Raw genomic sequence first — 20,886 nt, forward strand, 5'->3', positions numbered from 1 at the left:
AAATTGCAAAGAGTTCAAAACACCCAGCCTTCTCCAATATGATGCCCTCCAGGTTTTTGAGCTGCAATTCCTATCAGTCCCAGCCAGCATGTTCTTTAAAAATGTAAAAAGCTTGAGATAAGGAAGAGGCGTTTGTCTGATGCTGGAAAATACATTTACAAAAGTGCTGTGCAGGACTCTTTGGGGTGAATATTCTACAATTGCAGGGGTAACAGGACAGTGCCAGAAATGCCCCCTCTCTTGTGTCCTCCCTCCATACTTCAGCTTCAGGGTGTACACAGAGCAGGGCCGTCTTACCCATAGGTGCTAGGGGTGCTGGGCACCTGGCTGTCAGGGGCGCCAGGCCAAGAGTCCGGGGCCCAAGAGTTGAGTCCAGGGAAGAGCCCGCGGCGGGCTCTATAACCACGGCGGACTCTTCTGCTGTGGGTGGCTCTGCACCACAAGTTCAGGGGTAGCCAAGCCAGAGAGACACTGAGGCGGCTGGCCGGCTCTGCCCTCCTGCACGCCTGGGACTGGGCAACCGGGGGGGGGGGCTGGGCAACGCGGGGGGGGGCCGGGCAGATCTTTGCACCCCAGCACTGCATATGCTTACGACAGCCCTGAAGCAGAGTATACACCTAGGGCAGCGTCTGTAAAGGTAAAGGGACCCCTGACCATTAGGTCCTGTCGCGACTGACTCTGGGGTTGTGGCGCTCATCTCGCTTTATTGGCTGAGGGAGCCGGCGTACAGCTTCCGGGTCATGTGGCCAGCATGTCTAAGCCGCTTCTGGCGAACCAGAGCAGCACACAGAAACGCCGTTTACCTTCCCGCCGGAGCGGTACCTATTTATCTACTTGCACTTTGACGTGCTTTCGAACTGCTAGGTTGGCAGGAGCAGGGACCGAGCAACGGGAGCTCACCCCGTCACGGGGATTCGAACCACCGACCTTCTGATTGGCAAGTCCTAGGCTCTGTGGTTTAACCCACAGCGCCACCAGCGTCCCTAGGGCAGCGTCTGTAGATCTTCCTTATCACCTAGTTTCCCTATCTGAAGCATCTTTCCCTTCCAGACGTACTCTAGTAAACTATGTTGGTTTGAGAGGCCTTCCTTCCATATGGCATTGCCATTTATTTGTTTATTTGAAATATTTCCCTGCGCTGCTGCCTAGCCCAAGCTCCCAGGTGACCCACAAACCCAGAAATCCAAGACAAAGCAATGAAACCCTTTGACAGATAACAAACACATTTTGCATCTCGCCTGGTCTGCTTGAAAAAAGGATGACAGTTGGTGGTGTTCACTTTAAAATATGCGCCCTTGGAATGCAAATCAACTTTTTGTCTGATACCTTTGTAGTTTTTAAGCTGTGCTCCAGGGAATGCTGGTGGGGGGGGGGGCGGCAGTTCTGGAAGCTGATCAGAGATCCCTTGGTGCAGAGATGAGCAATGGCATAAGAACTCTGAAACAGGCTGCTTTCTCCGCCAGAACTAGACTTCCTGCTCATACAACAGGAAGGGGGAACCTGTGGTCTCACCACTCAAGGCCAACAGCTGTTCTGGCAAGGACTGATGGGAATTGGAGTCCCACAGCATGTAGAGGGCCACAAGTGCCCCAGGATAGCATGGTTGTGTGTGTTTTAAAAGGTCGCACACTCTGTTTACGTGATGCATTGTCTTGTATGAAATCAATTTATTTTCTAGCAAACTTTCCCCATGGCACAATCAGGCCAAGGCTTAACTTCAGGGTTCCAACAAAAAAATTTTTTTTTCTTCCAGTAGCACCTTAAAGACCAACTAAGTTAGTTCTTGGTATGAGCTTTCCAGTGTATCTGAAGAACCAGTGTATCTGAAGAAGTGTGCATGCACACGAAAGCTCATACCAAGAACTAACTTAGTTGGTCTTTAAGGTGCTACTGGGAGGAAAAAAAATTTTTTTGTTTTGACTATGGCAGACCAACACGGCTACCTATCTGTAACTGTTCAGGGTTCCACTTAGCAATAGGGCATGCACACACACACACACACACACACACACACACACACACACACACGCCCTACAATGTAGCCTTGCCATATTCATTTTATTTATTTAATGGAATTTGTAGATCGCTTAATCGTAAAAATATCTAAGTAGTTTACATGAAATTATTGATAAAAGCCCAAACTTAAAACAAGCTGGACCAAAACAAAACACAAAACCAAAATAAAAGCAGCAGTTAATAAAATAAGAATTTACAATACATGTCAACTTTACGTATCTGGGGAGACTTGCCTAAACAAAAAAAGGTCTTTTGCAGGTGCTGAAAATAGTACAGCAAAGGAACTTGTTTAATATCAAAGGAGCTACCACACTGATGGATCAGTCCCTTGGAACTGCAGAATAAACATTTTGTGGCACTTGTAAAAGTGCCAGTTCTGCAAAGTAAAGTAGTCAATTAGGCATATATGAGATAAGTTGATCCTTTAAAGTAAACTGGTTTCAAGTACTTAGCAATATGCATTGCCATTGAAACAAGACCTGCAGCCCGTAAGACTATAAAACGCATAGCCTAACATCACAGAACTGCACCACTGGGCTTCCAGAATCCTCTGCTAGACAGAGAGGTTGCTCTCCAGATGTACTGATGCAAATACAGTTTCATGAAAAAAAAATAAAAAATTGTAAACCATTGAAATAACCAATGTTGAAGGGTGCATTCGACACCTTCCCTTACCCCGTCCCACCCTTAAACATTGTTGCAGGAGTAGAACTGGTTTGTAAACCTGAAAGGCAGAATTGTTTCCTGAAGTGCTTTCATTCCTTTGGTGAGGGCAAACAGGTGACCCAGGCTGCTTGACTAGCCTTCTCAATGGCTTAAACGAATAGAAAAAACCATTCATACGGCATGAATAAATGCAGGCAACACAGAGCGTAACTGCACGGTGTGCAATTATTCCCTCCATTTCTGAAGTTATGGGGTGAGTGTGGATCATTATGTAGCCAAAATGGCAACACCCATGCCCAAGAAGGAGATTTCTTCAGGCTTGTGGGGGGCGGGGGGACTGCCAAGGGAGGAAGTGAGCCAGTGTGGTGTAGTGGTTAAGAGCAGTGGACTCGTAATCTGGTGAACCGGGTTCGCGTCTCTGCTCCTCCACATGCAGCTGCTGGGTGACCTCACACTTCTCTGAAGTCTCTCAGCCCCACTCACCTCACAGAGTGTTTGTTGTGGGGGAGGAAGGGAAAGGAGAATGTTAGCTGCTTTGAGACTCCTTCGGGTAGTGATAAAGTGGGATATCAAATCCAAACTCTTCTTCTTCTTCTTCAGATAAATTAAAATGAATAAATATGAATTGGGGAGGGGGGAACCTGAGAGACTTTCCAGCGAGGACTGGCATGCTCAGTCGACATGGAAAACGGTTGAGAGCAGTGTTAGAAACTGAGATGTGAAAGCTAGGAGCTAAATGGCACCTTAAACCTAGGTTATGGGCACAGCAATGGAATGTCAAGGCACAGAGGGGGAGTGGGTGGCTCTGTGGGCTAAACCTCTTGGCTTGCCAATCGGAAGGTCGGTGGTTCGAATCCCCGTGATGGAGTGAGCTCCCGTTGCTCTGTCCCAGCTTCTGCCAACCTAGCAGTCCGAAAGCACATCAGTGCAAGTAGATAAATAGGTACTACTGCGGCAGGAAGGTAAATGGCGTTTCTGTGCCCTCTGGCTTCCTTCATGGTGCTCTCTTGTGCCAGAAGCGGTTTAGTCATGCTGGCCACATGACCCAGAAAGCTGTCTGTGGACAAATGCCAGCTCCCTCAACTGGAAAAGCGAGATGAGCACTGCATTCCATAGTTGCCTTTGACTGGACTTAACTGTCCAGGGGTCCTTTATCTAGGCCCTATTTTTTAATAACAAGGATGCAAAGCTGAAAATGAATGAACTGCAGCCAAAATATTATGTTCGTTTTTCACCTGTTCTAGTCCTTCCCCTGCCCACCCCCCTAATATTCTTCAGAGGGTCTCTTCTCCAGTCTTCAAGAGAGTAGCTGGAAGTGGGGAGGCAGAAAAAGGCCCTCCTTTCCTTCTACTCTGCAGCTTTAATGTGAAATCTTAGGCGCCCAGAGCTCAGAATCTGCTCATGCTAATGAAATCCCCTGTTGCAAAATGCACCTAGAACAATGAGGGTTTTGAACGCTGGTTGGGAGAAAGAAAGGACAATGGAAAAGGTGGGGAATGAAATGGGGTGTCATGAAAAAGAGAGAGTCTGGTTGGCTGAACAGGATCACTCCCAAATTCAATATTTTGTTATAGGCATTGCTTCCATGCATCAATAGCCATTAATAGAGTTATCCTCCTGTGAATTTCTCAAGTCCTCTTATTAGCTACTATAATCATTCTTTGTTTATCAAGCATGTACACTATCATTTGCTTACTCTTCTGCAGTAAGAAAGAACTAGGGCAGGGGTGGAGAAAGCGTGGCCTTCCAGATGTTGCGGAACTATAGTCCCCCTAAGCCCACCAAGCCTGGTCAGTCACCAGGGATGATGGGAGTTCTAGTTCAGTAAGATCTGGAGGGCCAAAGGTTCCCCACACCTGGACCCAGGGAAAGGGCCATAGCTCAGTGGTAGAGGGAATGCTTTGCATACAAAAGATCCCTGGTTGAGTCCACGGTCTCTCCAAGTGGGACTGGAGAGACTTCTGTTGGAAACTCTTAGAGAGCTGCTGCCAGTCAGTGCAGGATATACTGAGCTGCATGGGCAAATGCTCTGACTTGGTGGAAGTGCATGCATGCATACACACCCTCCCGTGAACCATACTTTTGTTGCACTACAAATTACTTAGGTCTGGCCTATAAATATCACAGAATGAGGCAGCAGAATGGACTGCTCCACTTTGGCCTGCAGGGGCAGGAGTCACATTTTAGAATGGACTCCTGTGTTGAAAGCTCGCTGGATATAGAAAACCAGGACAACAGGGCTTAGCCAGCCTTTCTCAACCTTGGGTCCCCAGATGTTTTTGGCCTACAACTCCCATCATCCCTAGCTAGCAAGGCCAGAGCTCAGGGATGATGGGAGTTGTAGTCCAACAACATCTGGGGACCCAAGGCTGAGAACCACTTAGGTTTTTTTCCCCTTAGGCTTTGCTTATTTTTTCTCTTTCTCTTGTTTTTTCCCTTCCTTCCTTCCTCCCTTCCTTCCCTCCTTTTCTATACTACCCTTCATCCAAAGATCACAGAGTGACTTTCAGTATAAACGCACAAAAAATACATACCATAATTCTGTGTATCTCAAACATGCGTCTCCAGCTTTTGTTGGACTACAACTCCCATCATCTCTAGCTACCAGGACCAGTGGTTGGGCATGATGGGAGTTGTAGTCCCTCACTGAATTAGACCAAGGGTGCGCTGAATCAGCATTGTGACTTCAACTACGGCCGATGAGAGTCGTCCCCCCACCACATGCAGGAAGCTCAGAATCAGGGCATGATTCTGACCTATCCTGGGTCAGAATTTATTGACCTATCCTGACCTTATCTGGCTCGCCTCTTTGGTCCTAGAATTAAATGGATCACAGCATGCAAATTCTTAGCTACGTTGCCTTCTTAGGTCTCTGACAGCACAAGGCAATTGACTGAGACCAACCAGCAAGAGATGTCTGGCTGAGGATCCCAAAAGTCCTTTTTGCTGCATCGATGCTGTTATCGAAAACTGGAATAGCGACTCTGCAAGGGCACCTGAAATTTGTTCTGTACCTGCAACTTAATTCCTTCCTGGAACACCTTCAGCCTGATGAGATCTACAACAATAAGCTGTGTCGTCTTTGTTTAGGGAGGTAGCAGCCGTAATCTGCTTTGTTCTGGGATAAGCTGGTGCGACAGGGGCTTGGGAGCACGTGGATCACCTTGCTTTTGGCTCAGGCGAATTATGTCTTGCATTTGCTATATTGGAGCGTGATGGAAGAGGGGTTAAGTCCATTAGGAGAACATCTGGGGATCGGTGGTAAGAGCGCAAGCCTTGCATGCGAGAGGTTCCAGATTAAACCTTTGCCATTTCCAAGTAGGGCTGGAGAGAAGCTCTGTCTGAAACCCTGGAGAGTCGCTCCCAGTTGATGCAACTGCCTCACTGAGGGATCGGGATCCGATACAGTGCTCACATACTGCTTGCTCTTATTTCCTTTGCTTTCCTCCCTCTGAAGGCTGTTCTACCCATTAGATCAGGGGTGGCAAACCTGTCTCAGCCTGAGCGCCACATTTCCTTCCAGGACAGCCACTGGTGAGCAAGGACAGAGGCAGGTTATTTTGGACAATATATTGATATTATCGCCCAGCCCTATCTTGAATATCTCATTTGGAAGGTTTCCAAACCTCCCCCCCCCAACACCCCAAGATAAGACTTTGCAATTATCACCACTTCTGTTGTTAAAACAGCAAACCCTTAGATTACTGGGTGAAAGGGCAGTTTTATCATATGATATATTTCTTGCTTTCGGGTGAATATAAAAAACACCCACAACCTTTTGCATAATTTGTATGGCTAGACAGTCAGCAGAGCTGGGTAATCTCTGCCCTCAGTTGAACCCCAAAGGGAGAAAGTATTGGGACAAAGGGGAGCAGGCTGCAAGCACATTCAGAAATAGGTGAAAGTTCAGTGGCTGCATTTAAAGAAATATAAAACCATCTGGCACTGTCCAAAGGCAACAGGGAAAGGAGTCGAGCTTTGCAGAACTACTGTATCAGTTATTAGCAGGTTTTGCCATATGGAAGAGCAACATAATACAGTGGTACCTCGGGTTAAGTACTTAATTCGTTCCGGAGGTCCGTTCTTAACCTGAAACTGTATTTAACCTGAAGCACCACTTTAGCTAATGGGGCCTCCCGCTGCTGCTGCGCCACCAGAGCACGATTTCTGTTCTCATCCTGAAGCAAAGTTTTTAACCTGAAGCACTATTTCTGGGTTAGCGGAGTCTGTAACCTGAAGTGTATGTAACCTGAAGCGTATGTAACCCGAGGTACCACTGTACAACAGGTTTGAAGTCCATATTGTGATATCTGTTTCATAGTTTTTGACCTGGCAATATATCACGAATCATGATGTGTGTTAGGGCTGGGCGATATATCACCCTAAACCAGTTTCAAGTCCATCTCATACTGGTTTCAAAAAATTTTGACCAGGCAATGTATTGTGAATCTATCTGTGTGTGCTAGGCAAAAATCACAATGTGGGGGACCATGAAGCCAGCCAGTGTCTCTACATAACTCCATCCTTATTTCAGACATTGTGATATATCAGTACACTGTGATGTTTAGCTGGTTATATATAGCAATGTTGAAAACCAGATATCACCCAGCCCTAATTATAAGTTGTTTGGATTGTACAAAGTGACAAGTGCCATTTTTCTATTTGAAATATATAAACAAAACTCCTCATGCATAAGCTCCTTAAGGTTTGCACTTATGGGACATGATCCATCAGGAAATTCTCTTGTGCTGGGAAAGTTGTCAGGAGAGTGAGCCCTTGGCATGGTGCAGATATCACACTAAGCAAAAAGAAAGCTCCACAGGACTGCGAGCATGCAGGCTCCCAGAGAGGAGCTCGCAGCTGCTTTCGCTCCTTCCTGATCCTTTTCTCTGCCATGAAAAGCTAAACCATGGTTTTGCATAGTGCAGAGGTGGGCAGCCTGAGGTACTCAGGCTAATAACATGTGGGTAGAAAGTAGGGAAAGAAGTGGCAGAAATAAATGTAAAAGGAGTGCCCTGCCAACATCTCCTTCTACCGGTCCACAATAGAAAGTGTCCTTTCATACTGCATCACGGTGTGGTACGCTGGTTTGACATCAACTGATAGGAAGTGCCTACAGAGGGTGGTCCCGTGAATCCACTGGATGACATTGCAGAAGAACGTTGCCTCAGAAGAGTGAGGAAAAATCTCAGGGATGATTCACACCCTGGCCGGCACTTTCTTGACCTCCTGCCCTCGGGCAGAAGATATAGAAGCATAATGAGTCGCACCAACAGGGTAAAGAACAGCTTCTATCCGTGGGCTGTTAGGCTGCTGAATGAAAAGATAACAACAGGGCAACTGACTTTTGGGTTTGGTGGGTGTGCATCAGTAAAGGAGGGGAATTAAGACTAAGAGAGCTGAGTGTGGGGGGGTGCTCGTGTAATCTCACTGTATAGAAGTTGTACAAGTGACAATAAAGTACCGTATTTTTCGCTCTATAAGACGCACCAGACCACAAGACGCACCTGGTTTTTGGAGGAGGAAAACAAGAAAAAAAATATTCTGAATCTCAGAAGCCAGAACAGCAAGAGGGATCGTTGCGCAGTGAAAGCAGCAATCGCTCTTGCTGTTCTGGCTTCTGGGATAGCTGCACAGCCTGCATTCGCTCCATAAGACGCACACACATGTCCCCTTACTTTTTAGGAGGGAAAAAGTGAGTCTTATAGAGCAAAAAATACAGTATTTCATTTATTTGGCTCTGGCCTTTGTAGCTCCCAACAGATTGCTGAAAGGGAATGTGATCCTTGGGGTTCCCTCCCCGTGATTTAGTGTTATGTGAATTATCTTTAGGTTCATTAGGTCTCCTCTCCCCCTCCAGTGCAGCCATGAGAAGATTGGGAGGTTTCACTTCCATTTTTACCTAACCATAGTTTAGCATTCTGTCTGAACCCAGATATGCGGTGGTTGGACTTAACTATGATTTGGGCCCTTCAGTTTTAGGGAAACAAGCCCACTTCAATCTGTGGTTAATGAAGTTGGCTTGCTTTCAACAAACTGCAATTGAGCTTAACCACAGTTTAGCATTTAGATGGAACGCTAAACTGTGGTTAGTTGAACATGGAAGTGAAAGTTTTCAAGGAGAGGCCCAAGGTTTGTTCATGTAATGCTCAGTCATAATTTAGTGCTAAATTGGAACTCAACCATTATCTTATATGAATAATATGGACGTTGGAGAAAAAATAGGTTTCTTTACTCATATACACAAGTTGCTAGTGCAGATAAATAATTCTAATTTAAATGTTGCACTGCGATCCTGTTCATTTGTATTTTGAAGCTAGCCCCACTGTTTTCAGTGAAGCTTCCTCTCAAACTACCTATGCATAGATTGCAGTCTTAGTTGATACCATTTTCTATGTCCCATAGAAATCCCTTCCCGGTGTGGCATATTAGGATTTTGCAAATCTGCTGTTGCTTCTTGCTACCAGTGGTGAAGGGATCACACATTGTTTGTAATGGTGTCTCAAATTCACACTGGGGTTTTAGCAGAGCATTCAGGCAACTGCTATGCTACATTTCTTTGTTGGTGACCTTGAGAGCGCCAAAGCATTTGTGTGAATGGTTGTTCAGATGGACACCCATCGTGTGCTGCTTTTTGAAAAATGTCGCAGTTAGGCAGCCCTTTTGCTTTAATACAGCTAGGTTTACCTTATGACCCTTAATAAGACAAAGGTAAAATGGATGCGGGTGGCACTGTGGTCTAAACCACTGAGCCTCTTGGGCTTGCTGATTGGAAGATCGGCAGTTCAAATCCCCATGATGGGGTGAGCTCCCGTTGCTCTGTCCCAGCTCCTGCCAACCTAGCAGTTCAAAAGCACACCAGGACAAGTAGAGAAATAGGTACCACTGTGGCAGGAAGGTGAACAGTGTTTCTGTGCAGTCTGGTTTCCGTCACAGTGTCCTGTTGTGCCAGAAGCAGTTTAGTCATGCTGGCGACATGACCCGGAAAGCTGTCTGTGGACAAACACCGTCTCCCTTGGCCTGAAAATGAGATGAGCGCTGCAACCCCATAGTTGCCTTTGACTGGACTTAACCATCCAGGGGCCCTTTGCCTTTTACCTTTTATGACCCTTAGTTGTGGTTGGAAGAGTACTTCCAAAAAAAAAAATTGCAATTGCTTCGTCACTGACGCGTTACAAAATCTCTGATAAAGGTTCACTTCTCTGTTCCTTTGACATGCCTACTTTAAAAGTCAACAACAAAACATTCAGGCACTCTGCCATATTTTTGCTCTCAGGCCTTCCTTGTATCATTTTATTGTTTTAGCACTTTGGGCTGCAGGCTAGCTACCCCTGCTTTAGAGCAGGGATGGGAGGAATCTTTGGCCCTCCAGACATTGATGGAGCCAGCGGGGCTGATAGCAAGAGACTGGGAGTTGTAGTTCAGGGACAGCTGGAAGGTCGCAGGTTCCCTTTCCTTGCTTTACAGGCATTGGTAACCTGATCTCATGCTGAGGCAGGAAACATTAACCATGCAATCCTATACAATCAGCTCACAATTAAGTTTCAATGGGAGTTACTCCCAGGAAAGCAAGAATAGGATTGATGGAGGAAGCAAATCCGCCAGCCAAAGAGGGTCATTTGAGCTTCTAATACTTTGCAATCCTACTACTTTAGAACAAGTAGAAGGGTTCACATGTCAAGGCATGTTCTTTGGCAAAGTTAATGTTTACAGGGGTTATTGCTTCCCTCCTTCTTTCAAACCCCATCCGCCTTTTTCAGCTTCGTTTCTCGTTCTTCTCCTTCTAGTGCAATCTGGTTCATTTCCTGGGACTTGGCCATCATCTGAGAGCCCTGAACTTCTTGATTGGTGCCTTCGACCAGCTGAATCCCCAGTCCTCGGAAGGAGTGAAGATAACAGATACTCAGTTTGACGGCGTGGAGGTCAGAGTGTATGAGCCACTGGCGAAAGGAGGGGCAAAGCTAAGGCGCAGTGTGGTCTACATCCACGGAGGAGGATGGGCTCTGGCAAGTGCAAGTATGTCTTCTGGGCGGCTGCCATGTGCTCTTTCCACTGCATCCTTCCACACACCTGTTTTGTGGTCTCTGGATAAGTTAACAGCAGTTTCCCTGAGGACATCTGAGTGGTTGATGTAGGGTGGAACCAATAGATGCAAAGAGTCCTAAGTTACAGAGAAAGCTGGCTCATGGCATTAATAATATAATAATAATTACATATAATATATATATATCCTGCCCATCTTGGCAGCTTCCAGGAAAAGATTAAAAATCAACTGAAACATCAATCATTAAAAACTTCCCTAAACGGCTGCCTTCAGGTGTCTTCTATAAGTCAAATGGTTGGTTTTTTTCCTTGACATCCAATGGGAGGGCATTTCACAGGGCCACTACCGAGAAGGCCCTCTGCCTGGTTCCCTGCAACCTCACTTCTCGCAGGAAGGGAACTGCCAGAAGGCCCTCAGAGCTGGACCTCAGTGTCTGGGCTGACCAATGGGGTTGGGGACGCTCCTTCAGGTATACTGGACCGAGGCCGTTTAGGGCTTTAAAGGTCAGCACCAACACTTTGACTTGTGCTTGGAAACATACTGGGAGCCAATGCAGGTCTCTCAGGACCGGTGTTATATGGTCTCGGCGGCCGCCCCCAGTCACCAGTCTAGCTGCCGCATTCTGGACCAGTTGTAGTTTCCGGGTGACCTTCAAAGGTAGCCCCACATAGAGTGTATTGCAGTAGTCCAAGCGGGAGATAACCAGAGTCAGATGACAGTATTGCTTATACTGACTGGCAGCTGTTCTCTGGGGTTTCAGGAAGTGGGGTGCGCTTCCATTGAGTGACAGCCCTTCCCCTGTGAATTGGCTCCCATATTACATAGGAAGTTGCCCAGCACCAAGTCAGACCAATGCTCATCCTGTCTCAGTACAGAATCATAGAACTGAAGAGTGGGAAGGGACTCCAACCATCCAACCTCTGCTTAAACACCTCCCAAGGAAGGAGAGTCCACCACCTTCCAAGGGAGCCTGTTCCACTGCTGAACAACTCTTACCTTCAAAAAGTTCTTCCTTATGTTTAGTCAGAATCACCTTTCTTGTAAATTTTAATCCACTGGTTTGGGTCCTAGCCTCTGGAGTAGGAGAAAAACAAGCTTGCTGTGTCTTCCATTTTGACCGCCCTTTAGATATTTGAATACGGCTACCATATCTCCTCTCAGTCTCCTCTTTCCCAGGCTAAACATACCCAATGGTTTCAACCATTCCTCATAAGGCTTGGTTTCCAGACCCTTGATCATCTTGGTTGCCCTCCTCTGTTCCAGTTTGTCAACATCCTTCTTAAATTTTGGTGCCCAGAACTGGACACGGTATTCTGCGTTCGGTTTCACCAAGGCAGAAAAGAGTGGGACTCTGATCTACACAATGACAGTGACTCTCCAACATTTCAGGCAGGGGGCATTCCCAGCCACACCTGGAGATGCGGGGAAACAGCATCTGTGGTTCCCAGTATAGCATCTTTGGGGACCCTGTGGTGTTACTTGCAGACGGATTTTTTTCTGGAGGCATGTAACACGGAAGCAAGTGCTAAAATTCAGCCGGCAGAGAACGAGACTCTTAATCTCAGGGTCATGGGTTGGAGTCACACATTGAGCAATGAGATTCTTGCATCTCTGGGGGTTGGAGTAGACATTTTGGTCCCTTCCAGCTCTACAGTTCTATGATTCTGTTATGTATTGAAGTTCTCACCCTGGCCACCAAGGGTATTGTGTACGTGGTACCTCGGGTTAAGTATTTAATTCATTCCGGAGGTCCGTACTTAACCTGAAACTGCATTTAACCTGAAGCACCACTTTAGCTAATGGGGCCTCCCGCTGCTGCTGCGCCACCAGAGCACGATTTCTGTTCTCATCCTGAAGCAAAGTTCTTAACCTGAGGTAATATTTCTGGGTTAGCAGAGTCTGTAACCTGAAGTGTATGTAACCTGAAGCGTATGTAACCGGAGGTACCACTGTATATAGTTTTCACTCAGGTCCACGTCAGTTAATTTAGGTGGGAAACCCTGGGGTGTTGTTGTTACAATGTTGACAGACAGCTGCCTATAAAAGCAGGCCAGCTGAGCTGTTCAGTTCAGTTCAGTTCAGTTTCAGCCTACCATAAAGAACCACTTGGAGAAATCTCTGTGTCGTCTGCTTTGTCAACCCACTACTTAATAGCTGCCCTGAGCCCAGTCTTGGCTGGGGAGGGCGGGGTATAAATAAAAATGTATTATTATTATTATTATTATTATTATTATTATTATTATTATTAATAGATTTGATGGCTTTGTGTATGCAGAGTAGATGCCCTTACCCTGAGCCTGCAGCCCTTTTCTCGGTCTGTGTCTACAAACATGATTCGTGAATAATGGCAGATCTATTACAGACATTCTTGTGATCGCAGTGGCTGGAAGAAGTGCCACAAGGCCATGGAGATTATTCTAGGCCTTGTTTGCGATAAGCTGGTTCACATCTTCCCAGCTTTAAAGAAGAGGCCTCTCTAAGCTTTCCGTTACAAGCCTGAACTTCAGTTACACCAAATACCAAAGAATGTCCAAGTCCCACAAACGTAAACACTCTGAAGACCATTTGCCTGTTTGGGCACCTATCAAACGCTGTAATCTGCTTCATCACGCCAGGTAGCAGTCATCTCAAAAAGACAGTTTGGTAAATAACTATCTCAAGGTTATAAGTGCAAACAGCATTCCTCTCTGACCATTGGTCATGCTGGCTAGAGGTGGGGTTGCCAAACAACATACAGAAGTCCCTGCTGCCGATTTAAAGGATTAAATCTACATATATGTGATAGCCCTGTAATTGTCCTAAATGTTGATTAGTTTTAACGCCTTAGGTGTTTAGTATATTCTTAATTTGCAATCTGCCCTATGACCATTGCCTAAAGGGTGGTTTAGACACGCCTCATGAAATAACTGGTTGTCTCTCTGATTCCAGGAGGAGGTTACTATAACAATCTTTGCTCAATTATGGCTGAATCTCTGGACGCTGTAGTTGTTTCAATCGAGTGAGTATGGCAAGCATGGGATAAGCTGGTACATCTTGGGTTTCTTTTCTTTTTTAATTATTTTATTAGATAATTCAACAAAACATATTATCTTAAAACATATCATCCTTAATTCCCTCCCCCCTCCCATAAAACAACCCCGCCCCCCTGACTTCCCTCAGTTCCAATCTCTGGTTTATCTATAAATGCTATTCTCTGCATGTTACAGAATTGTATAAGTCCTTAATTTAGCTAAGTGATTATTATCAGTAAAAAAGTTTGTGAGTGTTTATTCAAAGCCTGCCAAGGAATCCAATTCACTTTGTTGCATCTTTAGATCCTTTGTACAGTGGTATCTCGGGGTACATACGCTTCAGGTTACAGACTCTGCTAACCCAGAAATAGTGCTTCAGGTTAAGAACCTTGCTTCAGGATGAAAACAGAAATCGTGCTCCGGCGGCGCGAGAGCAGCAGGAGGCCCCATTAGCTAAAGTGGTGCTTCAGGTTAAGAACAGTTTCAGGTTAAGTACGGACCTCCGGAACGAATTAAGTACTTAACCCGAGGTAGGTTCCCATTCCTCTTTAAAGTCACAGTTATCCTTGTCCCGTAATTTATGTGTCAATTTTGCCAGTTCTGCATAGTCTATCAGTTTCTCTTGCCATAATTCTTTAGTCGGGATTTCCTCAGTCTTCCTCAGCCTTAGCAACACTGCCAATCGCACGAGCCGCCAAAGCCACCGATAGCCTGCCGTATTGCCGCAGCGGCAGCCAATCAACAGCAGACATGGCTGCAGCCCAATCATCACCAACAATCTCCAGCTCATTGCTGCAGACAATCGCCCGTCTCCCCTTTGCACTATCCATGTATAAGACGACCCACAATTTTAAGCATTATTTAGTTATAGATTTTTATTGCATTAGCCGTGTGGCCATAGCATGATATACATAGAAATAACAACATAAAATGGGGGTGGGGAGGTAAAGGTAAATATCGTCCTGGGCAAATACTTAAAGGGAGGGGAAAAAAGGGGGGGGAGAGATAACAGAAGCAACAGAGGATTTAAAACATCGAGTGACCGAATAGTACAGAAACAAAAAGACAAAAAACTGCTGAGGCTGGAGGAGGATCGTTAAAGGGGTCCTTCATCTCCTCAGATTTGTCCTAGCTCCATTGTCCTTGTACAATAAAGCTACTTGGAACTTCGTTCGATTGTGCAGCGTATCGACTGCAGCTGTGGTGTTAAAAAAGAAGTTAGTGCCGCTTTCCTCTTCATCACACTGAGCAGGAAATTAGCTGTCATCTCGGTAATCCAACAATCAGAATCCTGCAAAAAAAGGGACACTATCCAGGGCTGGGTTGGGAGATGAAGCTTGTTCATGAGAGGAGTTAAAAACCGAGATCTTTCATCTGTCCAGTTAGGACAGAAGAGCATTACGTGTTCCATAGTCTCCAGAGCCATGTCATTACTGGTGCATGTTCTGTTTGCGATGGGGACTCTGGAATAACGACCCGACAGAACTGCTGTAGGAAAACAGTTGAGACGGGCACAAGTAAAGGCCCTTCGCTTAGCCTCCGAAGAAATTGTGAAGCAGTATAGAGGGATTCCTTCAGGGGGAGGAATAGCTAGGGCTAGGCCTGAACACGGCCCTCTTGCATCGGCAGCTGTGTTAGAGAAGTCAAGTTGCTGTAGCTTCTTTTTAATTGAAGGTAGGGCCGCCGGACTGATACACTCTAATTTAAGAACAGTTTTGCAATTCAGATTAAAAAGAGAGCGGAGTTTGAGGTTAATTGTAGTTTTCCAAGGGGAATTATGAATATCTCTTAGAATCAGATTGGAAAAACCACCTCTGATTTGGGCATCCGATGCTAGTAGGTGGGAGCTATAGGAGATGGCTCGACACCATGCTCGTTTTACAATTGAGGGCTGGGCGAACTCAAGTCGTAGGGCTGCACCTGAGACGCATCTCGGAACACCGGAAAGAGATCTCAGAAACATATGAAGTGGGCGATCCAAGTTACCTGATATTGCTGTAGTCCATACTTCACAGCCATATAATAGTTTAGGAACAACTTTGGCATTAAATATTTGAATTGCTGCTGGAAGGTGTTTGCCGCCCTTCTGGTGGTAAAATTGGACAATGGCATTGGAGGTCGTGGTTGCGGCGAGAAAGGCAGATTGTAGATGGGTGGTCCAGGAGAGATTATAAGTGAATATTAAGCCTAGATATTTAAAGGCTTTTACCTTTTCTAAGTAGCCACCTGTGATCTTAACTCCAGCTTGAGTTTGCGGGAACGAGTGAAGTGAAGGACTTTCGATTTTTTATAATTAATATTAAGAGCTTCCGCCTTACAATAGGCGATAAATGCATTAACTGCATAAGCATTATTTTATAATACAAAAACACCGTCTTATACACGAAAAAATACGGTATGTATAAGTTGGCTAATGGTGTCTTTTAATGGTGCATCTATGTGCCTTCCGTATGGTAGGGATAGGATGTATATTCCTTTGTTGCGGTGGTCGAAATGACCATGATGGTCGCAACAACAAATAAACTTTGGAAACGGACTCTGGGTAGCAGGGATGAGACAGTGAAGAGCAGCTGCCAAGTCAGAGCAGGCAGGACTGGTCCAGATTGTGATCAAATGACCTTACATATTCCTAGGTGACAGGGATACAGATACTTCTTCCTCGTTGTGCTGTTGCAACAGTTTCCCCCCCTGTAGGGGCAAGTTCCTCGCATTGTAGTTCAGCCTTCTGACCTGGTGCCCTCCAGCTGTTCCTGAATTCCCACCATCTCTGACCTTTGACCATGCTGCCTGGGGCTGATGAGAGCTGCAGTCCCAAACATCTGGAAGGGTCCAGGTCTACAGAAGTTCTGCTGTAGCTTATAGATTCCTAAAAGATGCACACCGGGGCTGCGGCCTTTGATTGAATGCAGTGCCGGATTTACGTATAAGCTAAACAAGCTATAGCTTAGGACCCCACTCTCTTGGGGGCCCCCCAAAAAAATTAAAGGGAAAAAACCCGGATGTATATTTCCAAAATATAAGATAAAAAAACAAATAAAATAAAACCTACATACAGCAACAGTGTTTTGTGGTGTGTAGGCTCCTGTGATGTAAGTAATGGGCCCCGCCTGCTAGCCTGCTCCCTAAAATATCACTGGTTTGCTCATTTCTATATACAGTGGTACCTCAGGTTAAGTACTTAATTCATTCCGGAGGTCTGTACTTAACCTGAAACTGTTCTTAACCTGAAGCACCACTTTAGCTAATGGGGCCTCCTGCTGCTGCCGCGCCACCGGCGCCCGATTTCTGTTCTCATCCTGAAGCAAAGTTCTTAACCTGAAGCACTATTTCTGGGTTAGCAGAGTCTGTAACCTGAAGCGTATGTAACCTGAAGTACCACTGTATAGGGTGCCTACATTCTGCATGGACGGGTTGCGTGGCAACATGTGCAGATGGATTTAGATACCTATTAGGTCCATAAATTACCATATTGTATATATTCAACACAAAAAAACAGCGACAATTTGTTGTTGACAAAGGACAGCTGGACATATAAAGTGCCCCATTACCTTCAGTAGCTTAGGGCCTCATCAAACCTAAATCCGGCCCTGATTGGATGTATTGTTCTACTAAAACCCATTTCCAAGGCATTAAAAGAGGCAGCCCCCATTTAATTGGGCAATACGTTGGAAAAGTGTAAGGCCTTACAAAAACCGCAAGTGACATGCAGCGTCTTTGAAGGAGGAGTTTCCTCTTCTCTCACACACACCGGATGGGCTGCCTCTTCTGTGATGGCATCAGTTACAACATGCAAAGGAAGGTTGCCTTTTCCCCTAGAACTGTTGCTAGGCAATTGTTTGAAGAACTGATGGCTGTTTACAACGCACTTGATCAATGGACTCGGCTCTAATAATTGGGTGGCAATCCTAGTGCATACTTCAGGGAAGTTTGTTTTTTTAAAAAATAAAAAAAGCTGGGGCAAATTGTTAGAAGTCCATAGGCAAGAAGCTATTACATTGCAGGGGAATAGGACAGCAATATCCTATCTTCGTGCATTATCTTCTCAAGTAAAGTCAACAAGCAAGGTGGGAAATGTCAATTGTGTACAACATTGGTAGGCAAACTAAGGCCCAGGGGCCGGATCTGGCCCAATCGCCTTCTAAATCTGGCCCGCGGACGGTCCAGGAATCAGCGTGTTTTTACATGAGTAGAATGTGTCCTTTTATTTAAAATGCATCTCTGGGTTATTTATGGGGCCTGTCTGGTGTTTTTACTTGAGTAGAATGTGTGCTTTTATTTAAAATGCATCTCTGGGTTATTTGTGGGGCCTGCCTGGTGTTTTTACTTGAGTAGAATGTGTGCTTTTATTTAAAATGCATCTCTGGGTTATTTGTGGGGCCTGCCTAGTGTTTTTACTTGAGTAGAATGTGTCCTTTTATTTAAAACGCACCTCTGGGTTATTTGTGGGGCCTGCCTGGTGTTTTTACTTGAGTAGAATGTGTGCTTTTATTTAAAATGCATCTCTGGGTTATTTGTGGGGCATAGGAATTCGTTCATTTATTTTTTCAAAATATAGTCCGGCCCCCCACAATGTCTGAGGGATAGTGGACCGGCCCCTGGTGTACAAGCTCCACCCCCAGTTGACATTCCTAAAACTATTCATGAATTGGAGGGCGATCTTCTGAAGTGGGGAATATCCTATACCTGTGGATGTTCTGTTTGTGCTTTACAATCCTAGAAAAATCAGGTGTCTTAAACTTTGTGGGGGGGGGTCCTGCACACCTACAGGGTAACGAGGTGGAGCTAGTATGCTTATTCCCCTTGTGTGTTTACTTAATGTGGGTCAATAACTCCTAAAGAGGGCTTAAAAGAGATTCTCAGTTCAGTGGTGCCCCGCAAGACGAATGCCTCGCAAGACGGAAAACTCGCTAGACGAAAGAGTTTTCCGTTTTGGAGATGCTTCGCAAAACGAATTTCCTATGGGCTTGCTTCGCAAGACGAAAATGTCTTGCGAGTTCCTGCAGGTTTTTTTCCCTTTCCCCCCCTTTTTCTAAGCCGATAAGCCGCTAAAAGCCGCTAATAGCGCTAATCCGCTAATCCGTCAATGGGCTTGCTTCGCAAGACGAAAAAACCGCTAGACGAAGAGACTCGCAGAACGGATTCTTTTCGTCTTGCGAGGCACCACTGTTCTTTCCCAGTGTTCAGAATGCTATGGGAGGGGGAGCAGAACTGAGAATCAGAGGAAACTGTCATGTAAGCATTATAGCAGAACATAAAAGGTAAAGGTAAAGGTACCCCTGACCGTTAGGTCCAGTCGCAGACGACTCTGGGGTTGCGCACTCATCTCGCTCTATAGGCCGAGGGAGCCGGCGTACAGCTTCTGGATCATGTGGCCAGCTTGACTAAGCCACTTCTGGCGAACCAGAGCAGCACACGGAAACGCCGTTTACCTTCCCGCCGGAAGGTATTTATCTACTTGCACCTATTTATCTACTTGCACTTTGATGTGCTTTCGAACTGCTAGGTGGGCAGGAGCTCGGACCAAACAACAGGAGCTCACCCCATTGCAGGGATTCGAACCGCCAACCTTCTGATCGGCAAGTCCTAGGCTTTAGAAGCAATTGCAGATGTTGAATTTTAAAGCCCTGGGATAATAGTAAACAGAACAGAGTGCTGAAGTACTAGTGTTTACTTAACTTTTTTTTTAAATGCCCCTTTTCCCAGTTATTCTTCTTCCCCCCAAAAAAACAACAACCCAGTAATTGATTGTGCAAAAACATAAATATTCTAGTAATGGGATCTCTTCCTCCCTTTTCCAATTTATTCTGTGATGCCATCACTCCCAGTGGAATCCAGTGGCAAAGTAATAGCTGAACTATAATGATGTGTGATTCTCTCCTTGAAGAAACCCCACAAGGAGAGCTAGTTGCCTGATTTGCTCCCTCAAGGATCTTTTGCACTCAGATGGTTCATTCATTATCTCCCCATATTTACTGTTGTTTTCAGACACAATATATAAATACATACATATTGCTAGTTATAAATGTATGTCTGCAAATATTATTATTTTTTGTTTACCCAAACTCTTGATTATTATTATTTTATTTAACAAGGTCTATAGACAAATTAATCAAAAAAAATCCCTAAGCAGTTTGCATAAAACATACATAGCACATTCATATGAAAATACCAATAACTTTTTCAGAATGCAAAGTCTTCTGTTTATTTTTATCCAGCTCAGAGCACCAACTGCCCTCTAGTGGCCTTATGTGCAAATGGCAAACTTTTTACATAAAGAGCCAACTTTTCTAAGAAAACAAATGACAGCTTTGAGCAAGCCGAAGCTATGTTAACATCTGGAATTTTAAGTGTGGCCGCTGGGCTTTTGTTGCTATCTATAGCTGCCACAGAGTGATATTTGTCAGGGCTGTAGCATGCACCCTCCTCCCATGTTCCTGATGAAAAAATAGCACGCACATACCAGGTAATTCATAACACTCTGGTGTGTTTTGGATCAAACAAATAAGAGAGCTTTTACTGATATAGAAACATGCATGAATTGGCTCTCATATTACAGACATTAGGAGGCCGTTGCAACGCGCGTAATTGTTAGCGAGGGCCAGGCGGGTGAGTGCAATCCTCCGTAAAAAAAACCTCAATAACTCTGGGCAATCTCCCCACATTTTCTTAATTTCTATTCCCCCCAAATAGGGGGCATCTTCTACATGGGGGCATGTTATACACGGAAATGTACGGCATTTTGTGAGAACAGGATTCTGGACTCGCCGGTCCATGGGCCTGATCTTGTAGGGCTGTGTTCTTCTGTTCTTTTCGACCATGGCAGATTTCGAATATGGTCCGAATGCACACCCAAGGCCTTAGCCTCAGCCAATGTGAGTGCCGAGTCCAGAACACTGCTCCCAACAGAAACTGCTTATTTCGTTGCAGGTACAGGCTCGTGCCAGACTTCCACTTCCCAGTGCAGTTCAACGACGTCCTCCAGGCTACGAAGTACTTTATGCTCCCCGAAGTCCTCGCTCGATATTCCGTGGATCCCAGCAGAGTTGCCATTTCGGGCGACAGCGCAGGAGGAAACCTGGCCGCTGCCGTATGCCAAGAGGTAACACAAGTGCTTTAGGGATCCTAAAGCGTGGAGAACATGCTGGGGAC

General features: G+C 45.5%; 1 protein-coding gene and 1 long non-coding RNA gene across 2 annotated transcripts in view; both read left to right on the top strand.

Annotated features, from left to right (window-relative positions):
- LOC310762476 overlaps positions 1 to 20,886 on the top strand; it is a 531,937-nt gene that overhangs the window by 505,045 nt on the left and 6,006 nt on the right. The gene's annotated exons all lie outside the window — the stretch shown is intronic.
- Positions 1 to 20,886, top strand: part of NCEH1 (neutral cholesterol ester hydrolase 1) — a 28,727-nt gene that overhangs the window by 1,835 nt on the left and 6,006 nt on the right. Inside the window, exons 2-4 of the mRNA XM_083613436.1 lie at positions 10,470 to 10,698; positions 13,655 to 13,724; positions 20,665 to 20,836. Coding sequence (XP_083469562.1) covers positions 10,470 to 10,698; positions 13,655 to 13,724; positions 20,665 to 20,836 — 471 coding nt within the window. The remainder of the gene's footprint in view (positions 1 to 10,469; positions 10,699 to 13,654; positions 13,725 to 20,664; positions 20,837 to 20,886) is intronic.

This window comes from Podarcis filfolensis (genome assembly GCF_964270895.1).
Source record: "Podarcis filfolensis genome assembly, chromosome: 5".
In the NCBI taxonomy this organism is placed as follows: Eukaryota; Metazoa; Chordata; class Lepidosauria; order Squamata; family Lacertidae; genus Podarcis; species Podarcis filfolensis.